General features: G+C 39.6%; 1 protein-coding gene and 1 long non-coding RNA gene across 2 annotated transcripts in view; one reads left to right on the top strand and one right to left on the bottom strand.

Annotated features, from left to right (window-relative positions):
* LOC309502094 overlaps nucleotides 1-24487 on the top strand; it is a 31627-nt gene extending 7140 nt beyond the window's left edge. The window contains exons 2-3 of the long non-coding RNA XR_014207148.1: nucleotides 21707-24054; nucleotides 24085-24487. This is a non-coding gene — a long non-coding RNA (uncharacterized lncRNA). The remainder of the gene's footprint in view (nucleotides 1-21706; nucleotides 24055-24084) is intronic.
* LOC309502029 (prostate stem cell antigen-like) lies at nucleotides 17232-18331 on the bottom strand. Its single transcript, XM_082174353.1, has 4 exons — nucleotides 18229-18331; nucleotides 18025-18144; nucleotides 17786-17896; nucleotides 17232-17447 (listed from the first exon to the last, which is right to left on the bottom strand). The coding sequence occupies exons 1-4, from the start codon at nucleotides 18275-18277 to the stop codon at nucleotides 17380-17382; spliced, it is 348 nt and encodes a 115-aa protein (XP_082030479.1). The 5' UTR covers nucleotides 18278-18331; the 3' UTR covers nucleotides 17232-17379.
* Nucleotides 24488-24984: the final 497 nt, after the last annotated feature.

Below are 24984 nucleotides of genomic sequence, written 5' to 3'. Positions count from 1 at the left end.
TCCCAGATCTATTGTCATGTGCTTTCTGGAGCACACAACGAAGGAGAAAGTGCTGCGCGCGGCATGGGAGAAAAAGACTATTCAATTCCATGGAAAACGTGTGTATTTTGACCACGACTACCCCAGTGACATTCTCTCCAAGCGCAAATCTTACAACCCAATCAGAAAAATGCTGAAAGAGAAAGGCTGTCGTTTCCAAACTATGTACCCGGCCAGACTTCGTGTGTTCTTTGATGAAGGCCCAATCATCTACAAAAGTCTAGAGGAAGCTACGGACGACTTGAAGAAGAGAGGGCTAATACAAGATGATGTGGTGGAGGACACCGCACCCGCCGCACCCACTCACAGGTCGAGGAAAACCCCTTGGGAAACAGCGCGTGGAACCGGTCGGAACAGAGAGGAGCGCACAAAACATATTCAGGAAAAGCTGAAAAGATTCAAGCGCCCCGATAATAAGGACTAACTAAAACACCCCAGCTTATCATCTCTACGTGCTGGAATAGGAAAGTAAACAGAGGATTATGACTCCGCCCTTAAAAAAGAGTGACATTGTTATTGACCGTCGCATGAGGAACGCTTTCTCTTTGCGCTGCTACGATAGAGGAGAGGAAGAGTGGCAGCACTGAGAGGGATGCCCTGGTTCTCCAGGCTCTCCCTCCCCCCCCAAACATGAAGGTGGACTTAAACTTCACTTTTGGAAGTCACCCCTTTCTTTCTTTTTTGTTCAGGTGTGTTTTACGTTCTTTTTTGCAGACCTTTGTTTGTTCAACAGAGCATCTAGAGAGATATATGTACATTATTCTATACCCCCATAAAGATGACGGTAAAACAGCATTATAAGGTAATTACCCTTAATGTAAATGGTTTACATAACCCAATTAAAAGAAGCAAGGCTATTGCTAAAATGAAACGTGGGAAATATGACATAATATTCTGGCAAGAAACGCATTTTTCAGACGCAGAGCACGAAAAGATACGCAAAATGGGATTTAAAAACTTGTATTACTCTTCATACTCAAAAGGCAATTCTAGAGGAGTTGCTATTCTTCTTCCAAGCAGGCTAAATTTCCAATTTTCATCTCAAGTTAGCGACAAGGAGGGACGTTATATATTGGTTAAAGGATATATAGATCATAAAGAAGTGACTCTCTTAAATGTATATAGACCACCAGGTAAAGACAATTGTCTAATTAAGAGAATTTTTGACCTTATTGCAACAGAAATATCGGGAGTGTTTATTTGTGGAGGTGACTGGAATATTTGTCTTAACACCTCCATAGATTCTTCGAGCAAAATTAAAAAACCTCAAGCAGAGGAAATCATTGTTAAGAAAATGCTTAAGGAAGTTGGGATGATGGATGTATGGAGAAGTCTGTATCCAACAAACAGGAGTTATACTTTTTTTTCTCATTCTCATCGTGTGTATTCACGATTAGACAATTTTTTTTATGCTAAACGCTGACAGACATAGAATTGTAGAATGTGAAATAGGAGTGAAGGACATATCCGATCATGCAGATGTATGTTTAACATTACATTTGGATAATGACCGTAAAGAAACATTATGGAGACTGAACACCAGTTTTTTAAAAGATGGTGAATTTCATAATTTTGTTGGAAAAGACATTAGAGATTATAAAGACTATAACAATGACACTTGCACCTCTCCAAGTATATTATGGGACGCCTCAAAAGCCGTTCTTAGGGGAAAATTGATTATGTGGTCTTCTATGAAGAAAAAGAGAAAGGCGTATCAATGATTTGACCGCAGAACTAAAGTCCCTTGAAAAAGAACATATGCAAAATAATAATAATGACTTATTAGAAAATATAGCAGAAATAAAGCAAACTTTAAACAGGGCCTATGAGGATCAAATAGAAAAGAAAACCAAATTTATGAAGCAAAATTACTATGAAAATGGTCCCAAAGCTAAGAAACTTCTTGCTTGGAGGTTACGTAAACAGCAGGCTAATAGATTTATATACAAGGTGAAAAACCCTCAGGATGACAACATACACTATAATTTGAAAGACATACAAAATTCTTTTGCAGCTTTCTATACGCAACTATATACCCAACCACACCCAATGGATCAAGAAGCTACAAACCGTTTTCTGTCCTCGCTTGACCTACCATCAATAGGAACAGAACAGAACGAAAGGTTAAATCAATTAATAACAGAGGAGGAAATTAGTAGAACAATTTCTAAATTGAAAGTAAACAAAATGGCAGGTGAGGATGGTTACCCCGCAGAGTGGTACAAACATTTCCGACAATTAATTATTCCCCAACTTAAAAATTGTTTTAACCACGTCTTAACAGGAGGAGAAATACCACCATCCTGGAAACGGGCGGTGATTTCAGTTATCCACAAACCAGGCAAAGACAAAATTGAATGTGGTTCGTATAGGCCAATATCGGTTTCAAACATTGATTACCGTATATTTGCAACAATATTAGCCAAGAGGCTTGAATCAATTGTCCCTGAACTAACAGACACAGATCAATCTGGATTTGTCCGAAACCGACAAACTCATGATAATGTAAGGCGGGCCCTCCATCTTTTTGATAAAATGAAAAATAAAGAATCAATAGCCGTTAGTCTCGATGCTGAAAAAGCATTTGATTCTGTTGGTTGGGAATGTTTATACCTAGTTTTAAACAGATTTGGATTTAATAGTAATATTATTGGATGTATAAGATCCTTGTATGACTCGCCATCTGCCAGAATTAAAATAAATGGGGACCTTTCCGACACTGTGAATTTAGAAAGAGGCTGTCGACAGGGCTGCCCCCTTAGTGCGACGTTTTTTGCTCTCTTTATTGAACCTCTTGCTCAAGCAATCAGAGAACATAAAAACATCTCAGGTATTATCATAGGAGACTCGGAACATAAAGCATGCTTGTATGCTGATGATATCCTCTTAACATTATCTAACCCTAAAGTGAGTTTACCCAACCTCTTGTCCTTACTTAAAGAATTTGGTACCTATTCAGGATACAAATTAAATCTGCAGAAAACTCAGATTATCTCATTTAATTATCACCCATCCATAGATATAAAAAAAATTGTCAAAATTCAACTGGAAAAATATCCAAATTCCAAAAGATCTTTCTAGATTGTTTGAGGAAAATTATGCAATATTGACCTCAAATATTAAAGTTGATATACAGCGGTGGTCTCTGCTGCCAATGAATATGTATAATAGGATTGATATTATCAAAATGAATGTGTTACCAAGGTTTCTCTATTTGTTCCTGGCACTGCCAATTCGGATACCACCCAAACAATTTTATGATTGGAATAGAATGATGTCGCATTTTATTTGGGCAAAACAAAAAACAAGAATAAAGTTCCAAACATTGCAGTTGCAAAAGGAGAAAGGCGGATTGGCTTTGCCATGTTTGGAAGATTACTACAAAGCAGCACAGCTGCGATTACTGATAGGCTGGAGTGACCCAACATGCGAGGCTAAATGGAAGGAAATAGATCAGTCATATTTTGACACCCCCCTACACAGTCCATGCTCTGTGATAAACCTCTTCTCAATAAACATTTAAATTCACAATTGCTACCTGCCTGGATAACAGTACCAATAGAAATTTTGTTTAAAATACTAAAAAACAGCAATACTGAGAGGAGTGCCAGATTTTTAACTCTTTCCCCGCCAAACACGGAATTTTCAGGGTTTTATGAAAAAGCGCTTCCCCGCCAAACACGGAATTTTCCGGGTATCCGTGTTTTAGGTGGTATACGGTAAGGAAGACCCGCGCGCATGCTCTGAAAGAGTACGGAACTTTTTGATCAAAGAAACCGACTGCGATCGGCTCAAACATGAATGGAGTAGCGAGAATGTAACGTTAGGTCAAAATATCTGAAATGAAGAGGTTTACGGCTGATCAAGTACTGGAGGTGTTGATGGACTCGGAGTCCAATCACTCCTTATTTGATCATTCTGAATCTGATCGGGACGAAGTAGTTAGTGAGAGAGATGTTCATGTCACAGAAATATCTGTGTGAGTGTGCATGTAGGCTATTTGTGTGGCTGTGTGCATAAATATGAGCGTGTAATGCCCAAATTGTTTCTCTCTTTGTGCACATTTACCACACTGTAATATGTATTTACAGGTGGAACTATAGAATATTGTGCAAAAATGTATGATTATGGCTTACATCTTATGTAAACCCCAAATTCTAAATTAGAATATTGTGAAAAGGTTTTCATAAGCTGTAAGCCATAATCATCAAAGTTATAACAAATAAAGGCTTGAAATATCTTACTTTGCATGTAATGAGTCTACATAATATATTAGTTTCACCTTTTAAGTTGAATTACTGAAATAAATAAACTTTTGCACGATATTCACATTTTTCGAGTTTCACCTGTGTGTATATATATATATATATATATATATATATATATATATATATATATATATATAATGTGTGTGTGTGTGTGTGTGTGTGTGTGTGTGTGTGTGTGTGTGTGTGTGTGTGTGTGTGTGTATCTATGTCTTTTTTATTGAAAGTAATTCCAATTATTCATATAATTATTTACAGGTAGAACACAGCGAGGGGGAAATGTTTCCACATCCTGGGAAATGTTACTCAGTGTACCACTCAAAAGCAAATTACAGTGCCTAAATTTGATATATTTTAGATTTATTTATAATTGTAATTTATTTTGGAAGGTTTTATATATGATGGAAAAGACATCTGAATGTATTCTGCTTGAAAATGCACTTGTTTGATAAAAATGCCTTTTTCTCAGCTTTTTGTCCAGAATGTTGTGTTTTTGACAAAACCTATCTATGTTCAAGTGGCAATAAAAAAAGATAAAATAATTATTATTTTTTTGTTTAAAAGCAGACACTCAGATCTTTATTTTGATATGTAGCATGTTCATATATTCATAGAACCAAATATTCTGTGGGCCATTAAAATTTAGCGAAAATCGTCAAAAACCCTAGCGGTGGCTGGCAACTTTTCAAAAAAATGCTGGCGGGGAAAGAGTTAAGATGGCCAGCCTATGATTCTGAGTTTTTACCTTCAAAGACAGATTGTGGTTTTGTGCATTGGTCTCAAAAGGGCATAACGGGATATTGGGCTCTTTCAGATAAGAAGGTTCTTAAAAGTTACTCACAACTTTCAGAGACATATAATTTACAAAAACATGATTTGTTCCGATATCTTCAGCTGAGGCACTATTACTGTACGTTCACACCGCCGCCGACTTGAGCTGCAAAGAAGCTCTGGCCGCCCTGTCAAGGACGCTTGTCAAAAACGTACGGGGAAGCTTGTTGACGCTTTGGCCGCTCTGAAGTCTGTGTCACACCATGAAATGTAAACAGAAAAAAAAAACAAGCAATACAATGACACTAGGAACCTTTTATAATGACAGCATTTTTATAACCGTTTTGGTCACATTTGGTCGGGAAAAAAATATTTGATTAATATGCGCCAGGGAGAGAGAGCAAGACATATTGTTTGAAGACGTTGAAGGTGAGTGCGCACGCGCGGCCGGGGCTCTCTCTCTTTTGTAACTGGTCCCTATATGAAAATAACGTCATATCATAAATGATAGGAAACCCAGCAACAGTGATTATCAGTTTCTCCTCCATTTTCTCGGAACTAATGTTTTGGTAGGAACGAAAGTTTACATCGTATGTTTCTCCGGAATCAGCCAGCGCGAAGGACGTCTATATTCCGATTGGTTGCTGGCGTTTGCCGCTGCTTGCCGCTGAACCGCGTCATAGCTCATTACCATAAAGTTGAGCTTCTTTCAACTTTCAGATTGACGCTCAAAACCATAGACATGTATAGAAAGGCTAGATGGCTCAAGGCGGAGTCAGCTGTGTCGTCACTTGGCGGCCATCTTAGGTCAGGAGACTGCGCTGCTGCTCCCTGCTGCTGTGGACGGAAGGTGAGTGACATACGCCAACTAAAATGCTCGTAACTTGCTGAATTCTTGACGGATTTACAAACGGTTTGGTTTATTCCAAACCTCATTAACGTGGCTATGATTTGTGCTGATGCCGTTTGTGGCTATAATTTTTCACAAGTATGCAGTTAAATAGCCGCATCCCTGACGTTTATGACACACCAAGCCGTTTGAAAATCGGTTGAAAATTGAGCAAAATATAGTTATTTCAGCACTACATGCACAATAGACTTTAATGTTATAACTGGACGAGCGGTCCTGTCCTAAGATGGCCGCCGTGTGACGTCGTCGGGTCCCATTGGCTCTCAGCGCCGGTAAGCTATCTAGCCTTTCTATACATGTCTATGCTCAAAACGCCCAAAACGCGACGCCGATGGATTTGACGCTCCTTGCAGCTGAGAGAAGCTAGCTTCCATTGAAAATGAATGACTTCCGGTAACTTTGGAAGCTCAAGTCGGCGGCGGTGTGAACGCACAGTAAGAAACAAATATCAAAGGTATATACATGTTTACAAGCTACAAGAAACCTCTCAACCACATATGAAAAACATGGGAAAAAGAAGCAGATATATTAATTTCTGAAGATGATTGGTTGAACATATGTAAGATGAATACCTCATCTTCTGGTACTTGGAGGGAGTTTACATGGAAAAACATTGTACGTTTCTTCATTTCACCATATGTTAAGAGTAAACAATGTAAAGATCCAGACAAAGCTGTGTGTTGGAGAAACTGCGGTGACATCAAAGCAAACCATTTTCACGTTTTTTGGAGCTGTACCAAAATTACACCCTACTGGTGTACAATGGTGGTAAAAGAAATAAAAAGCATAACTGGACTGGACTTGCTATGCGATTTCACAATAGTCTATTTAGGTAATCTACCTCAAGAGCTAACAAAATCAGAGAAGTATCTTCTGTCAATACTATTAGCTGGTGCAAAGAAAGCCATAACACGCAAATGGCTGTGTGAAGATGTTCCCTCCAAAACAGACTGGTTCCAGATCATCACAGACATTCGCGAAATGGAAAGACTCACATTCTCAATAAGGTTGGCCTCGGACAAATGTAAACATTATTGGAAAAAATGGGACAGTTATATGAAACAGAACTCTGCCTTAAGGTATTGACAAGTATTACTCCATTTTATTATGCTGAAATATTAAGTATAATAGTCTAATGGTATTGTGTGTGTGCAAACTAGATGCTCTGTGTTTCTGTTTTTGTTTTGTGGTCTGCTGTTTTGTTATTTTTGTAAAATAACATTTGTGAAAAATAAAAACAATAAAAAGATTTAAATCCTTGCTCTGTCGGTCACGGATTGAAAGTGAAACTTAAATCTGTCACGGGGTGTTTGGATTTATTCACGCACGTTAAAAAATATTTATTAAAAGCTTCTTTCTTTGCACATTTTTATATAGGCCTACAGCATTATCATAATAGGCTGAATATTAACGTATTGACATAAAAGCTAGTTCTATGTGAAATCAGACATTGAGCGCCCTCATATAGCCAAAGTGGCATGATCCTCGTTTCATAACCTCTGCGAAGATTCGACCGTGAGATCGGTAGTCGAATCAGGCTCCTCCTATCGAAGCATCGAATCTTCGACTATTCGGGGTCACCCCTAATGTGTATATAAATCCTTTTTTTTTTTTTTACCATGCTGTTAATTTCCTATAAGGTATTTGATTGGCTTAGAATGATAAAAATTGTTCCACTCTTTCCAATTACACTGATTGTTGGCATGTCTATTTAAGTGGTGGTTTGAATGTTGGTTTTAATGTATCAAACATGGAATTTTACCAGTTGCCAAATATCGTAATGTAGTGATTACTTTCATTTCTGGCGCTATGGCATTTCTGCGCTGTGTCGGAGATGTTAGCGCGTCTCTCATAAGATCAGTCACAAACATGATCCCTGCACGATCTAATCTATAGCGTCTTATTAACTCACTGTTATTCATTGTCTGCAACACATTTCTTCTCCCTCTTCGTCTTTCTGCCATTTTCTCCTCTGCTAAAGAAACTCTTAAGCCTCTTAAAAGTCCTCGTCCGTGCTCCTAACAATTTTGACCTTAAGACCTCTTTTAAGGGTTAAGATGCTTTCTGAATTACTTTTTTCTTTAATAGGATTTGTTCTTTAATTTTAAGAGTAAACGCCCACATTTCTAAGAATTTTCTTAGAATTTTGTCACTAGGAGCTACTCTTTGCATTAAGATTCTTTATGAATACGGGCCCAGATGTTTAAATTTTTTCTCACCACTTCACCATATTTCTAAAGCACTCAAAAACTGATAGGAACAGGGAAGGATCTTTTGTTTATGTTTCTGAAACTAACTCTGCTTTTGTCATCTATGTTGGCTTATCTGAGGAGTCGTCCACAAGCTCGTCTGGAGGACCCATTATTTAAAACGGAGGAGGGAAAGCCTATTTCCAGAACCTGGTTTGCATCCCGTTTCCGCCTGCTTTGTCAATACTGCGGGCTTCCCCCTGAGTGTTATTCGGCTCATTCATTGCGCATGGGGGCTGCTACAACTGCAGCTTCCTCTACTCCCGTTTCTACCCTAAAAGCTATGGGAAGATGGTCTTCGGCAGCTTATGAACGGTACCTTTTCTGGGTGTACTGTATTTTCTTTTAATACATAATACAGAATAGAAAAATACTCCTTCTTATGATTAGGCAAATCAGTGGAACGATAGAAAAAGAAGAGGAGGACCAAGAGGAGGAGGAAGCCATGCAAGAGAAACAAAACAGGACAAAACATGCTACTTTCTATCAGGACTTTAGTATTTGAAATGAAAAGTCGATTTAAAAAAAAATAAAGAATAAGAAGTGTAATATGTTGTAAATCTGTTTTGAAATCTGTTGTTTTTCAAATAAAGGTTTTCCAAGTGATGTCAGATTGTGTGTGTAGGCCTACATGTGTTTTTATTGTACTTACCCTGTAACTACATGAAACAAGAGGGTAAGAAGCACCACTTTAATTTACAGCCCGCAATGTCATACTTACCCTGTAACTACATGAAACAAGAGGGTAAGAAGCATCACTTTAATTTACAGCCCGCAATGTCACACTTACCCCGTAACTACATGAAACAAGGGGGTAAGAAGCATCACTTTAATTTACAGCCCGCAATGTCACACTTACCCCGTAACTACATGAAACAAGGGGGTAAGAAGCATCACTTTAATTTACAGCCCGCAATGTCATACTTACCCTGTAACTGCATGAAACAAGGGGGTAAGAAGCACCACTTTAATTTACAACCCGCAATGTCATACTTACCCTGTAACTACATGGAACAAGAGGGTAAGAAGCACCACTTTAATTTACAACCCGCAATGTCATACTTACCCTGTAACTACATGGAATACTTACAGTCTAAATAATTTGCCTAAATAATTTGTTATTTTCCTGGTTGTCACCCCTTTATTCCCAAAACTTTACATATTATTCCCATATACTTACACTTATGTACTTTATAGGTACACTGTAATTACCAAAAGTTACACTGTAATTTTGTTTTAATTACGCAGTATTTTCCTGGTTGTTACACCTTTATTCCCAAGACTTTACGTATTGTTCCCCTATACTTACACGTAAGTACTTTATAGGTACACTGTAATTACCGAAAGTTACACTGTACTTTCAATTTAATTACGTAGTACTTTCCGGGCTGTAATCTAAAGCGTTACCAAATATTTTAATAGACTGCAGCTATTCATTGTTAAAACCTCTAGTAAATGAACATGTTATTTTGTTTAGTTGTCTATTCAGAATCAGAATTTCTATTTTAAATAAAAAAGTTGTGATTCTTAATTCCAGAATCGTGCAGCTCTTCATTTAAATGTTCTGTTATCTTATGTCTTAAAACCTGTGTTTTTGTGGCTCTGCATGACCATGATTAGATGAAATCACACAGACAAGCTCTGCCCTCTTGAAGATACATGTGGAGAGCGCCATCAGACACAACAACGATTGCTACGTTTTTGACTGTCTTGTCCCTTTCACCCTGTGGTTCACTCATCCAGATGTGGCCTGTTTGTGCTCTACTGACAAAGGACCTCTATTTTAATCAGAAATTGAATTTCATTTTACAGTAAAACAATGCGCTTGCATGTAGGCTACATAAATAAGGATCGTTTTTTGTTTTGTTGTTTGTACAGTACATGGACAGTGTACACTGGAATGCATTTCAAAATAAAACTATATTTTTGTACACACTGTCATGACTGTCAGTATTTTCATCGAATATTTTAACTACAGACTTGCGTGCGCACTGTATTTTTAAGTGTGTGTGGTTGAGGAGATGAGGCGAGGCGAGGACTCAAGTGCAGGAAACAAGGGCTTCTTTCATAGTCCTGCACACTAAAAGTGGTTTTAGTGTGCAAACAAAAACACAAACAAAAACAAAAACTAGGCAGGGTACATTCAACAATGATCCAGCACACACTCTAAACAAAAATGGTGCTAAATAGCACTAAAAGTGGTTCATTGGCTTGTCATCATAGGGGAACCACTTTAAGTGCCATATAGCACCTACCTTTGTCAAATGATGCTATGTAGAACCATAAGAGGTGCCATATAGCACATTAACCACCCCAAAGAACCGCTAAAGAACCGCTGAAGAACCAAACTGGGCTTAACAGGTTCTTTAAATGGTAGTGGTGCTATATAGCACCTTAACCACCGCAAAGAACCCCTGAAGAACCATTTTTTTTTAGTGTGCAGGACTGCAAACACAGGGAGAATAAATAGGGAGAGCAAACAAAGCAGGTAACGAGGGAGGACAGGTGAGACAAATTGATCAATAATCAGATAACAAGATAGGTGGGGTAAGACAACAGCTGTGTTGGACATCGGCTGCGGCTGGATGTAACCGATCGGCGAGAGTAGCCGCGTGCAGGCGGGGAGGAGCTGCAAACGGAGACGTGAAGTCGGACACTTTCTGGTTCCCGTAGTGACCGCTCACGTGGTGTTTGCGTACTTTACCACAGCTGAAGTGAAATAAATGAAATATTTGCCAAATAATACACAGATGTTTCAGAGACATTTTCATTCAATAGGCCTACTTTATGTACTGCTTCATACAGTGTCTGTTTTGAACAAGAATAAAGTTCAACATAAGCTACTATCAATGAAGTGGAGTCTACTGTCTATACGTTTTTTAATCAGTTTTAATTTGATAAACATGATACAATATAACATCGCAACGACATGAAAAGAGTGTTTACTGTTATAAAAAACTGATTTGTGAGCTTTAGATGAACTAAAGGTGTTCGAATAAACACGAAACACACGTGATCGTTGTCATGCGGTGAATCCGGCCAATCGTGGAACAGCTGTGTCGTCATCAGCCCTTCTGCAGCCCAGTGCAGCCGCTCTTGAGAAGCTGCGCTGGCTGAGTTCTCCGGCTACTCTCGAATCGCTCTCACGGTACTTTGATATGGCGAGTGGATAATGCCTTTTCTAAGACTACCCTGAAGAAGGCGAAGGAGCAGTCTACCCTTCCGTCGCCGTCAGTCCGTGGCTGAGTCCCAATTCGCCTACTTATACTACGACCTAAAAGTATGTACTGTTTTTGTGATGAAAAAGTACATACTTTTGAGTGTGTAGCAAAAGAGTATGCACGTTCTGGGACATACTTCGATGACGTCATGCAACGTAAACGAGAACGTGGTTGCCTAGTTACGCACACCGCCAGGCCCGGGGTGGGTAATCGGGAGAATTCCCGGTGGGCCGCTTCACTTTTGGGCGGTCGAGGAATTATTTTTTTTTTTTTGACATTTGTCACGTTAGTTACATTAGGCTACACACGTTCCGCATTCTGACACCGCAGCGCGCAGCCTCTGCATGGATTGTACCATGTGAGGGAGTTCTTCCCTCCCCTCCTATAGAGTTGGTTGGGTCCAGCCCGTCTTTTCCAAAACGTTTTCTCAGGTAGGTTACCGTGGCACCGCCGGCGCCTACCGATAGCTGGGCCGGGCATAGCTGGGCATAAGCGAACTAAGCGGCTGCTTGGGGCCCCCTCGCCACCAGGGGGCCCCCAATCGAGTTTTTTTTTTTTTTTTTTTACATATTAATTAACTTAAACAAGTGACATAAATGAGTGAAAGGATTAATAATTCAAGACAAGAAAATTCTGATTTCATGATCAATATACCTGCTTACAACTGCTGCTGTGTCTGCCAGTGTTTGAGTCATGCGCATAACCTCGCGTTCATAGACAACTCGTGCGCAAAGTCACGGTAATGTTAAGCCATGTCACAAAAATTTGATTTGATCAATGATTTATCCTTTAAATGTAATGATATTCAGAACAGAACAAGAATAAAAAAAATAACTATGAACAAGCCAAAACGAAATAATTTAAAGCGAAAGTGAAAGTAAGCGGCGTTGGGCTCACGTATCTCTCTCATTAGAATCAAAATGTTTCAACATTCGCGATGGATTTGGATGGTAAACTATTCTTTATCATAGGCTTTGTACTTCACTCACGTTCCAATATCGACGGAAAAAATCATCCTCTTCACACGCGCAAAAATGTGCTTGGAAACATCACAGTGGAAGATTACAAAGCTGGAATATGTCGTGTGTGTGTGTGTGTGTGTGTGTGTTTGTTTATGTGTGTGTGTGTGTGTGTGTGTGTGTGTGTGTGTGTGTGTGTGTGTGTGTGAGTCGCGGGCGCGATCGAACAGTGCATGGAAACATAAAAACATACTCCGTCATGTTCATACAAGACATCATTCAAACTGCAAAGTGTTGCAAAACGTTGGAGGATATTTTGCAAATAATTTTTTTTAATATGTTTTGTGACAGTTTGTTTTCAGAAGTTTCCAAGAGTTAGTAAAAGAGTAAAGAAAAAGTTAAAACTTTTTTAAGAATCTATTTTTTATTAAGTATTTATTTTGTATTAATACATAACCTCATTGTATTAATTTATAATGTAACATTATAGCGTGACATTGTGTCAATAATCGTCAAGCACAGGTGACTCTGCGTGGTGGGAGGGGGCCCTCAAAACAAATTCTGCTTAGGGCCCCCAAAAGGCTCGGGCCGGCACTGAATGAGAGAGATACGTGAGTCCAACGCCGCTTACTTTCACTTTCGCTTTAAATTATTTCGTTTTGGCTTGTTCATAGTTATTTTTTTTATTCTTGTTCTGTTCTGAATATCATTACATTTAAAGGATAAATCATTGATCAAATCAAATTTTTGTGACATGGCTTAACATTACCGTGACTTTGCGCACGAGTTGTCTATGAACGCGAGGTTATGCGCATGACTCAAACACTGGCAGACACAGCAGCAGTTGTAAGCAGGTATATTGATCATGAAATCAGAATTTTCTTGTCTTCAATTATTAATCCTTTTATTCATTTATGTCACTTGTTTAAGTTAATTAATATGTAAAAAAAAAAAAAAAAAAAAACCTTGATAGGGGGCCCCCTGGTGGCGAGGGGGCCCCAAGCAGCCGCTTAGTTCGCTTATGCCTCGGGCCGGCCCTGAATAGGCCTACACCCAGGGTTGAATATAAACGTGCGATTAGTCATAATTGCTTAAATAAATGACTACTAGTCTAGAAAAAACCTTTAGTCTATGGCAACTATAGCCTACATTTAATATTTGACATTATTTAATTAGTAATTAGTTTCCAGCTCTTTACATTAAATTAGTTGAGTTAGCATAATTAGTTAATGAACAAATAAAATAATAAAATAAAGTTTAAATTAAGATACTACCGGTAACCATATATTTCTATATAGTATTTGCTTATTCCACCACACAAAGGACTGTTTATAAGGTGACAATCCGTTATACATGTGAAGATTGTATATGGCTGTATCTTGAAGATTTTTCTATTGTATCTTCTGTTATAAAGATGAAGATTGACATTTCGTTAATTAAACAAAATAACACAATGTTGTAAAAAATAAACAACTTAGGCTCTGTTCTGTTAGATGTGTTTTGACTACTTTTTGTTTAATTATATTTCTAGGTAATGAAGATATAGCCTATTAACAAAAATAAATCTTAGGATATAATATATTATATAAAAAAACCTTAGGCCTATAGGCCTATGCCCCGGTTATATATATATAATATATTTAAAAAAGGGCCTCATTGATTCATTTTGCCTGATTGGGGGCTGCTACTATTGCTTAAGCTTTTTGAACGTATGTGTGATAAAGGCGCGATAGGCTGTCAATTTTATGTGGATAAAGGCATATTTTGTACATGACTACACATGTCCTTATAAAGGCAAAAAAAAAAAAAAAAAAAAGATGTCGTTTTAACGACATCTCGTTATTACGAGAACAATATGTCGTTTTAATATGCGTCATCGTAGTACTGCTCTTGATGTAAAGTGTAACAATTATCGTCAGCCCTCTTGCGCCCTCTGTTGGCATTTGTACATAATATACATATGTTCATTGTTTATATATTTCTTCATGTATTTTAATAGTGTTGTTAAATAAAATAAAATAATTAATTACTTTTAATTGCCTACTTTATTTGAACCAATTATGTTGCCTCGTTTGTAATATGTATTTAAGTCATACTAAAGGCTATTGTTCACTTCAGATCTATCTTTATGACCAAAAATAAAATAGTCGACACTGACAGCCTTTTGAACATTTGAACATGAACCTACATTGTTTTGCATTTTGTGACTAAAAGACTATTTCCCTGTCTTATATTTTTTCATTGTTGATTTATTGAAAATAATATTAAAATACTTTCTTGTCACCTTCTCCTGTAAACAATATCGTGAATAGTTTCATATTGTGTATTCGCCCATTATGGTCAACTGTGTAAATTAAAATTATTACCACCTTCAAAAGTAAAAACTCAGAATGACACAATTACAATTACAATTAATGAATTTATCTGTTCAACTTTAAAGTTGTTGTTAATAATTGTGCAAAAAGTTGTGACTTTGATGGTGTATAATTTGCATAGTCCTCATATCCAGTAGAAAGTGAGTGAATTATAAAAATAAAAATAAAATACTGTTCATAAACCATTCAGGGATGACATTAATGACATTCACAACTTTGTATACAATACAAAATTTGTATCAATGATATTTTCAATGTCATCAGAATACAAGAAAAGAATGATTGATTAGAAAGATAACAAAGGAAAGATAGGGGGAAAAATAGATATTATTTTATTGTGATGCGACGTCACAGGTTGGTGTCACGCGTCTGTGGTGCGACGTTGGAGTCACGCGTTGGTGTCACGCGTTGGTGTCACGCGTCTGTGGTGCGGCGTACCCCTTCTGTCACGTAAAAGTACACGACTGTCGACTTCGGAAAGTTATCCGTGGCACTATCCACTCGTCATACTTTGATGGCATACGTCACAGTCACGTGGCGTCGGCGCTGTATCAAGTCGGACAAAATTTCTAACCGGCATGCACTGCTTCAAGTCAGCCACCGATCGGTCTGCGCAGAGCTGCATGAAGTCGAACAAGCCTACTGACAGGAGAACACATGGCACAAGGAAACACATGACAAGCCATTTGCTCACAGCAAACAGAACTAGAACACAAGCACATGGCCAGTAAAACAAATCACAAGCAATGTGCTCACACAAAACGAGGCATGAACACGCAGCTAATGAGAACTCATAAGCCATGCGTTCCTGAAGACAAAACATGACAACATGAAAGCACACATAGTGTAAACTACAAGTTGCATGCTAGTGCTACACAGCACAAGACAGAACGTGACATGAAAGCATGCAGCCGATGTAAACACGAACCACATGCTACACAGAACACAACAACACATTCAGACAGATATATATATGAAGTGCATTGCATGCTCATGAAAGGCATGAAATGTCTTCCAGGTGTTTACAAAAATTTTATTGGATAAACATATGCATTTCAATCAGCGAGGCAGAGGTAGCTGGCTAGCTTGTTTGGCTAATGTAATGTTAACCTAATCCTTACCTTCAACATAGGTGATTTAGTTGCTGTGCCCTTTCAGATCATGAGTTTCGACATCCTTCAGGTCTAGGTTGGTGGTTTACCGTAACTCCTGGGTGTCTTCTCACCAGAGCCTTGCTTTCGATTTCAATATAGCAGATGCGTAAAATCAGTGTATTCTCTAGCCGCTGAGTGCGCATCAGTTGTAGCCTACATTCGTTATTGCGGTGCACTATGGGATTGAATGAGTGCACTTGATAATGTCCACTAAGGTTTCAGACACCACTAAAAATGGCTGTCCCCTGTCCCGTAGGGTTGCCAACTGTCCCGTATTAGCCGGGACATCCCGTATTTTGGGCCTAATTTATTTGTCCCGTTTTTTGACTAGCCTACTACGCTGATCTAACCTCTGACTGATACAACAGCAACAGCAGCAGTGCTGATCACGACACTTGAGAATGATCACCGACACCTGTCATCATCCAATCACAGATTTGCGAACATAATCCTCTGCCGTCTGGTCGCTTCCGCTTCAAGCCGGACTCGTCTTGCGCTAACGGTAATTCCCTTTCACTGTCCACGTTTTGATTTCGGCAAATACATTTTGGAGAATGTGAACAACGTGATTATTGTTCATGAGTCCAACATCCTGCCACGCAAGAAAACATGTAATCTACCTAGGGAATAATGCTCAAAAAACATTTCTGAATATTATTAATGTTTAAAACAGTTTTTTTTTTTCAGGATTTTTTGATGAATATAAAGTTCATAAGAGATTTATTTGAAATAGAAAGCTTTTGTTACATTATAAATGTCTTTACTGTCACTTTTGATTAATGTAATGCATGTATGACATTACAATTCTTTTTAGAATTAAATTGTACATAAATAGGTTAAGTAAAACAAATGTGTTTATGTCTGATAAGCTTTTAAACACATACTTAACTGCAGACACTGAAATGACGTACACTGTGTGATACAGTACAAATATTTTGAGTGTCCCTCATTTTCCTATAAAGAACCACGATTGTCCTGTATTTTACTTTTCTGAAGTTGGCAACCCTACTGTCCCCTCAAATACTGCCCTATTTAAGGGTATAGGGGACGATTCTGAACACAGGGCTTGTGTTATACAGTCTTTGTCTTCGTGCTCTCCTTATATACCACCACCCATGACGCTTACTAATTGAACCAAAAGTTAAACAAATTTCCGGTCACTCACTGAGATAGAAGTAAATATTTTATTACAGACGTTCATCACACTTTTAAAAAAGGCTAAGTTTTTGTTTAATTCTTCATTACATTCTATAATAACTTTTCCTTTATGCAAATAAAAGTCATGTGGTAGTTTTAATGCAGTAAAATTTTAATGTTAAAAAAGTACATATTTTCAGTTCCTTAACAGCCGAGCAACAAACAAGCTTTATTCAGATTGTGTATCATATTGAGTTTGTTTGATGGTCTTTGCTGTAGAATCTGAAGTTCAGCTGGACTCACTGAAACAGGAAGTAGAAGAGCAGAGGAGACACGAGCAAGAGGAAGCTTCCCTTATACACTCCATCTAATCAAGACAAGAAAGGAAATTAGTATTATTAACACTCCACTACTAAATCTTACAATAATATTGATAATAATAGTTATGAAAACTGCATGTTCATTGTTGATCAATTTCTCACAGTTTTTTAAAAAAAACAATAAAACTCTTAAAGTACTAGACTAATTCATAAGCTTCTCCTTTTCATGCTGCTATAACTTTACACTATTTTGACTACTTTTGATATTGTGCTGCTTATTAACAATCACTTGTTCATATTGAATTATTGTTTGTATAATTTCCTGATTTTAAGTTACTGTGGATGAAATCAAACTGCTAGCGCATGATCAAACAAAGGCCAATACCTGCAGCATTGCAAAGATCAGTGTCACAGCAGCTCATAGTCGCTGGCCCTACAGTCACTGGTACACATTCAGCTGCGCACCCTTTAGTTGTGACGGACACCGTAGTGAAACCTGTAAAAAAGACATAAATGTCCATATAATAAGATAATAAAACAATTCCAAGATTAGCAGTTAACAAGTATGCTTTCTCTCCAGCGGTATCACTTATACAGCAGATTTCCACATTATACTGGACTTACCGATGGATTGTTCCACCCTTGTGGTTGAACATTTAGAAACTCCAGCTGCACATATCTCCTCTTTTGCTGCACAGGAACCCGTCAAATCAGGTGTGCAGGAGTAACACTTGAGAGAATGACCTTACAGACAGAGAGAGTCATTGAGTTAGCGCTCTACAGTATGATTAGCAAATAATGCATTTCAATACTTGCTGTTTTTTGTACCTCCAGTGAGAAAAATGAAAAGAAGAACGATGGAGCCCTGCAGATTCATCCTGTGTCAGGAACTGAGTGACTATACAGAAAGAATGCTTCAGTTTCTTTTATGTCTGTTCAGAAAGGGGTGGGTTTAGGACCCTTTGTTGACGTCCCCATGGCACTATGACAGTTACTAAGAAAAGGGAATTGGACACTTAAACAAGTTGAGGCTCGTTCAATTTCTGTGGAAAAGCGCTTTGTCTCCCTCTAATTACTACTCCAGAAGCATTTAGATAATTATGAAAACATTTCCTGTTCCTAATAATCCATGCTGCTCTTTGTTAACATATCAACAAATTCAATATCATAACATCATATGTTATAACAAATTTCTAACATTGAGGATATCGTTTGAGATAAATCAATTATACTGCAACAAGAAATAATTTTCTTTGATTAATAATTTTGGCAAACCCATTCTTCAGATCCTACATCAAAAATACCTGGGTTAAAAACAACCCATTTGGCAACCCAGCATTAGCTGGGTAAATATCGGACATAACAAATGCTGGCTTAAACATTTTAATCCAGCAGGGTTGGGTTGCACGATTTAACATAAATTCTGCTCACACTGAGTAACACTGGGCTAATTTTAGCTCATTATGGGTTATTTCCATATCAAGCAAATGTTATTTATATATTTTATTTAGGCTATATAAATGAATTAATTATATATATATATATATATATATATATATATATATATATATATATATATATATATATATATATATATATATATATATATATAGGTAATTGAGGAAGTGAATGGACATTAAACAGTCTAAATCAAGTAATTGTATTTAACGGCAAGTATATTAACAGCATCATAAAACATTGAAGAGAAAGCAAAAGGAGCAAAGAACAGTCTATTAAACAGACGACACCATTCGTGTTTGCTTTGTTAGAAGATAACTGCTTTCTGTCTCCTCTCACTCTAAAATTTGTGGGGTTATTTTTTTACCCAGACCGCTGGGTTCGTCTAGGTTACGACTGTAACCTCTGTTCCCTGAGAACAGGGAATGAGACACTGCCTTGATTGACACTTTGGGGAACACCTAAGTCGTGACAGGTGTCTGAAATCACTATCAAATCACGGCAATCCTATTGAATGGCGACAGCCCATGACATCATCTCCGTGTGACCCGGAAGTATAAAAGGGTCAAGCATTACATTCACCTTATCGTCTGAAGGGACTGTTTGGTCGGCAGGCATGGCGAAAAGACGTAGTGTCTCGTTCCCTGTTCACAGGGAACAGAGGTTACAGTTGTAACCTAGACGTTGCCTTTCAAAAAGGAACTCGCACTGCTTCGATTGACGCTTTGGGGAATGATATACCAACACCACCATGCTAAGGGGAGTGCCTGCCAGTTTGCAGTGACAACTGTCAGAACCAGCAAAATTAAAATGAAATGCCAGAACCACTCACACTCTGGTCAGACTGGGCTGTCAGTGACAGCATTCCCTACAGTCATAGCCCAAGCTATGTTCCACAGGAAAACCTCCATAAACACTGTTTAATGAAAGGCCTACCTGGGCCTGCTCAAGGGCCTAGGACCACAGCTTCAAATTTAGAAGGGGTCCCTTCTAGTAAATGTGGCTAGGGAACTTGAAAAGGCCCCAGCCAATCACTATTCAGGGGAACATACTGACCCGATATGCCACTAGGAAGTACCAATGTCTACCAATGTCACTTCCATTGGACACTGCAGTCTGGGCAACTTCCTGTCTGTCCCGAAGACAGAGCAACCTGAGCGACTGTGAAGCTGACAGGAACCACCCGGACCTCAGAGACGGGGTGTCCCGGAGAACATGTCTCAGCATAGTGCTTACAACCCTTGTTAGCGAGGGAAGTTTCTCTGCTCTATCCACGGATCAACCCAAAGTTTGTGTTTCAAAACACTGAGGAGGCCTGAAAAGGCCTAAGGGCTGATCTAACTGGGAGGCCTCACGAGAGGCCTACAGACGTCTGACCAGACTCAGGAGGCCGAGTACTCATAGTGACCCTCAGTGAGGGGAGCACATGGTCTGCCCGGTAGGCAAACAAAGCTGTAGGCTAGATAAAAGAGGTTCCAGGAGGGAACCAGTTGCAGAAAATGACCATTCGTCATGCTAGAGCACAAGCTCGCCTTCAGAAGCTGCCTGCTAAGGCCAGCTGAACTGATAGTAAGTGGCCACTAGCTTCCAGAACCCAGCGAAACCACTTACAGGGAGGCCTGGTGAGGCCTACTATCTGATAACCAGAATGTAGTGCTACTATCTGTATAACCTAGTGCCCTTAACTGGAAACTCGCCTTTAGGGAGGCCTAGTGAAGCCTACTACCTGGTATACATGTAGCCTATATGTAGCCACAACAAACCTGGTGTTCATTATATATATATATATATATATATATATGTGTGTGTGTGTGTGTGTGTGTGTGTGTGTGTGTGTGTGTGTGTGTGTGTGTGTGTGTGTGTGTGTGGTTGTGTGAAGAGTTCAGTTGCAAAAGCCTCTAAGTGCCATCTGAAACTTTCTTCTAGAATGATAGTTTTTATCAATCTCCTATATTTCAGTTCAGTAATTTCACTTAAATGGCAATGAAAATTACGTATTAATTGTCATTTAAGTGAAATTACTGAACTTAAATATACGAGCTTGATAAAAATGATCATTCTAGAAGAAAAATTCAAATGGCACTTAGAGGCTTTTGCATCTGAACTCTTCATATATATATATATATATATATATATATATATATATATATATATATATATATATATATATATATGTGTGTGTGTGTGTGTGTGTGTGTGTGTGTGTGTGTGTATTTTGTAGCCTGGCTAACGTCAGACCAAGTCTCATTTGAGACTTGGTCTGGGAACCACATGTTCATTTTCTCGTATTTGAGGCGTGGTTTACGAATGCCCAGAGCTGTTTATTGGGCGCTATGAATGTCTATCAAATGCGCCTGTACGTAGCTCATAGCCAATCGCTTCAATTATACCAGATGACGTATGTAGAGCGACAGAAATTCGACGAGGAAAAAGACGATGGGTCAAAGATTTATTTGTACACGATGGCGTTTAGCGAATATTACCGTTTGTGCAAGATAAACATGAGGGTAGAAGGTAACGTCGAGTCTGATGGCATGTTGGATCCATAGATATAAACAAACTGCTTCGGTGTCGTCATCGTCTTGCTGCTCCCTCCCCGTTCTGTGATTGGTTCCCTTTTTCAGGGGAAAATCTGGTCCATGGTGTCCAGGCTGCCTAGCAGCGTGAATAAAATCGCTTTCGAGCAAGGCAGAAACCATGTTTCTGGGGAAATGGGGAAACCAAGGCTATGTATTTTGTACATTTAGAATCGCAATTTGATCCAGAAAAATCCAGAATTGTGCAGCCCCATAGTTTCTCTTGATATCAGCATGTTCACAGCTGCTGTTTTTTGTTTGTTTTTCTACAGGGACCAGATGCCACTGATGAATCCTGCTGACTTCAACATTCACTTGAGTCTCTGTACATGAACATGGTAAAGTCAAAAATCAAACACCTTGGAAATGACAGGTATGTACTATGTTTCAGGAATGGCACAAAGGTGTGTGACTGTTCCAAGTCCCTGTCTTTAGATCAGTGTATTCAATAATGTGATTTTTTGTCATTTGTTGTGTATCTTTGGATTATGTTGTGTTGTAAATAAATCCAAACAATCAAAAAGCCATTCTTTTTTAAATCTCTCCTCATTCTTTGTGCAAGGTTCCTCATAATGATAGGGCCTGATAGCACCTGATAGGGCCATTATGGTAGGGTCTTTGTCTTTCTCAGATGTGAAACACATCAATATTCATGATGATTCGCGCCTCCTCACATAAAGCTTTCTTACACAAAATATGTCTTACAAATTTTAAATCAATATATTGTTTTATCTGAATGAGTAGGCAGGATGATTTTCACATAGTTTTGGAGCAAATATTCTAGGCTTCGTGATACAATTTTCAAAAGTCTTGAGAAGATTTTTTTTTTTTTTTTTTTTTTACAAACCATGCATAAATGTCGTTATCTCAAAACTACAAACTTTTTCATACATATTGTAGCAGAGTTTGAGCTAAATACAGTGTAATCAGACTTTAGCCATGAAAATGTCACAAGTAACAGAAATAAGCACAAATGTCAGCGCATGTCAGAACACATCCAGAGCCCAGAAAACACCTCAGACCCCAGAGGGTTAAGCAAGGGGAGTACAACATACTCAACTCTGCCTCAACAGAGGCCCCAGAGTGAGGAGCCTACCATCTGTATGCTGGGCGTCATTTCATGGCAATGCTCTGGCTTCACGGAGCATACTTCGAAGCGTACTTCGAAAACCAAAAAGAAGTGAAGGTTAGAACTTTTCGCTCGACCCGAGCCATAATGGTGTGAGGTGGGATAATACAGAACTGAAAGTCAAGTACTCAGACCTACCCTGTATCAACAGGGGAATACCACCACCTAAATCTGAGATTTAACAGGGTGCGGGCCCGCCAGCGGCTCTAGAGGTGACAGAATTTTATCTGCGCCAAGCCTAGGAGAGTGGGGATTGTTTGTAAGCCAACCACCTACAACCTGTTGCTCGAGCAGTAGCTCAGCGAGGTGAGTGTAGCCTATTCTGGCGGCCCATATGCTAGTCCATATGCTAGTTCTGCACGTCAGCGTCGGGCAGACAAAAGCCAGTCTCTTTGTGAGGCTAAAGACGGCCTAACCCTGCTTAAGAAAGACCCATTGTACCGGGGAGGCCATATTGAGGCCTAACCCAGGGTCTTTATAAATCATGCCTCTGCACCAAACTGCATTACTCTTCTCGCCCCAGAACACAGAAAGGGTGCGGACCTTGGTCTAACGACTCCCATGGGAAGAGGCTGTCATATAGGGATTCTAAAAGCCTACATTCACAAAGTGAAGGGCCAGAGGCAGAAATGTTTTAGCACAACGCTTCCACTATCCCTAGTATAGCCTAGGCCAGCTACAGAGGTGGCCCTGGTAAGTGCAAGCCTGTAAGCATAGATCTACCTGAGGGCTCGGAGGAGCCACAGCCTCACCAGAAAGTTTTCTCAACGAGGGGCTGCAAAACCACTTAGCCTAACTGAAAACCCAAACAGAGCTCAAGGGGGCGATGTACTCAGGACCAAAAAATATCAGACGGTCCTGTGGGCCGGATATAAGATCTATCTGAAGCTCCAGCGTCAGTCTTTACTCCAAAACAAAAAACATTGTTGTTGTTTTTTGAGAGAGAGACCAACTACTCTACCGTTAGGTGGCTAATAGCCCGACGGCTGTGTGTAAAAAAAACCCGGCAGCATAAACATTCCCATTCTTCTTTCTAGGATGTTGTTCTGTCACTTACTCCTCCATGGAGGGGGCGCACGAGAGGCGACACTGGCTCTCTGGCCCTGTCTATGGTCCTCGGATTGTGAGGGGCCAGGCCCTCCCGCTTGCCTGGGCGTGGATGCGGATCTCAGCGGTATGCAGGTCCTAAATGCCGCTGAGTGTGCACTCGCTTCTCTGAACTTTCCAACCCCCGCCTCCACGGAGGTGCCAAAAAGTTCAGAGGGCGAAACCGGCAAATTGAGGAGAAAGCTTTTCTGTTTCTCTCCGATGTCAGCCAGGTTCAACCACAGATGTCTCTCCGTGGCCACAATCGCCGCCATCTACCTCGCCGATTGCGGCAGCAGTTTGTTTAGTGGCCCGGAGAGCAAGATCAGAGGTGCGGCACAGCTCAGCAACCGCCTCAGGGGACATCCCGGCCCCCTGGTCGAGATCCCTCAGCAGATCGGCCTGGTACGCCTGCAACACCGCCATGGTGTGCAGTGAAACACCGGCCTGACCCGCTGACGTGTATGCTCTGCCATTCAAACGCAATGTTGCTTTCAAAGGTTTGGATTGCAGGGTTGGAGTTCTCAGTGTTGATGCCCACCCAGATGCAAGATACTTCACAAACATCTCGTTAATGGGCGGCATCGACACATACCCACGTTCTCCCATCCCCTCAACATCAGCGAAACTAGCCCGCTGATGTCCGTGGATACGGGCAGAATATGGGCTCTTCCATGCCCTCTCGATCTCAGTATGAAGATCGGGAAGGAATGGAAGGCTCACCTGAGCAGGTGGTTTATGGCCAGGGGGAAACCGATCGTCAAGCCTACCGCGAGCGATCTCTCCCCTGACACGCTGCTATGGGAACTGCAGCCTGACCGATCCATAACATCCACCAGTTCAGCATACACTGGGCAGAGTGGCTGAGAGGGTTTAGAATCTATCTGATCTATCTGATCTATCTGATCTATCTATCAGAACCCCCGCCGGAGGCGGGGGTTCTGATTCTGAGCAGAACCAGAAAATATGAACATATCACACCAGTCCTCAGGTCTTTACACTGGCTCCCAGTTAGATTTAGGATTGATTTCAAAGTATTATTACTGGTATATAAATCATTCAATGGCCTAGGACCTCAATACATTGCAGATATGCTCACTGAATATAAACCCAACAGATCACTCAGATCATTAGGATCATATCAGCTAGAAATACCAAGGGTTCACTCTAAGCATGGTGAGTCTGCTTTTAGCTATTATGCCAGCCGCAGCTGGAACCAGCTTCCAGAAGAGATCAGATGTGCTCCTACAGTGGTCACATTCAAATCCAGACTCAAAACACTTCTGTTTAGCTATGCATTTACTGAATGAGCACTGTGCCACTGTTCGTCCGACT

Source organism: Leuciscus leuciscus (genome assembly GCF_965113295.1).
Source record: "Leuciscus leuciscus genome assembly, chromosome: 6".
Lineage (NCBI taxonomy): Eukaryota > Metazoa > Chordata > Actinopteri > Cypriniformes > Leuciscidae > Leuciscus > Leuciscus leuciscus.
The sequence above is the reverse complement of the archived record's forward strand: the minus strand, read 5'-3'. Positions and strand labels throughout refer to the sequence as shown.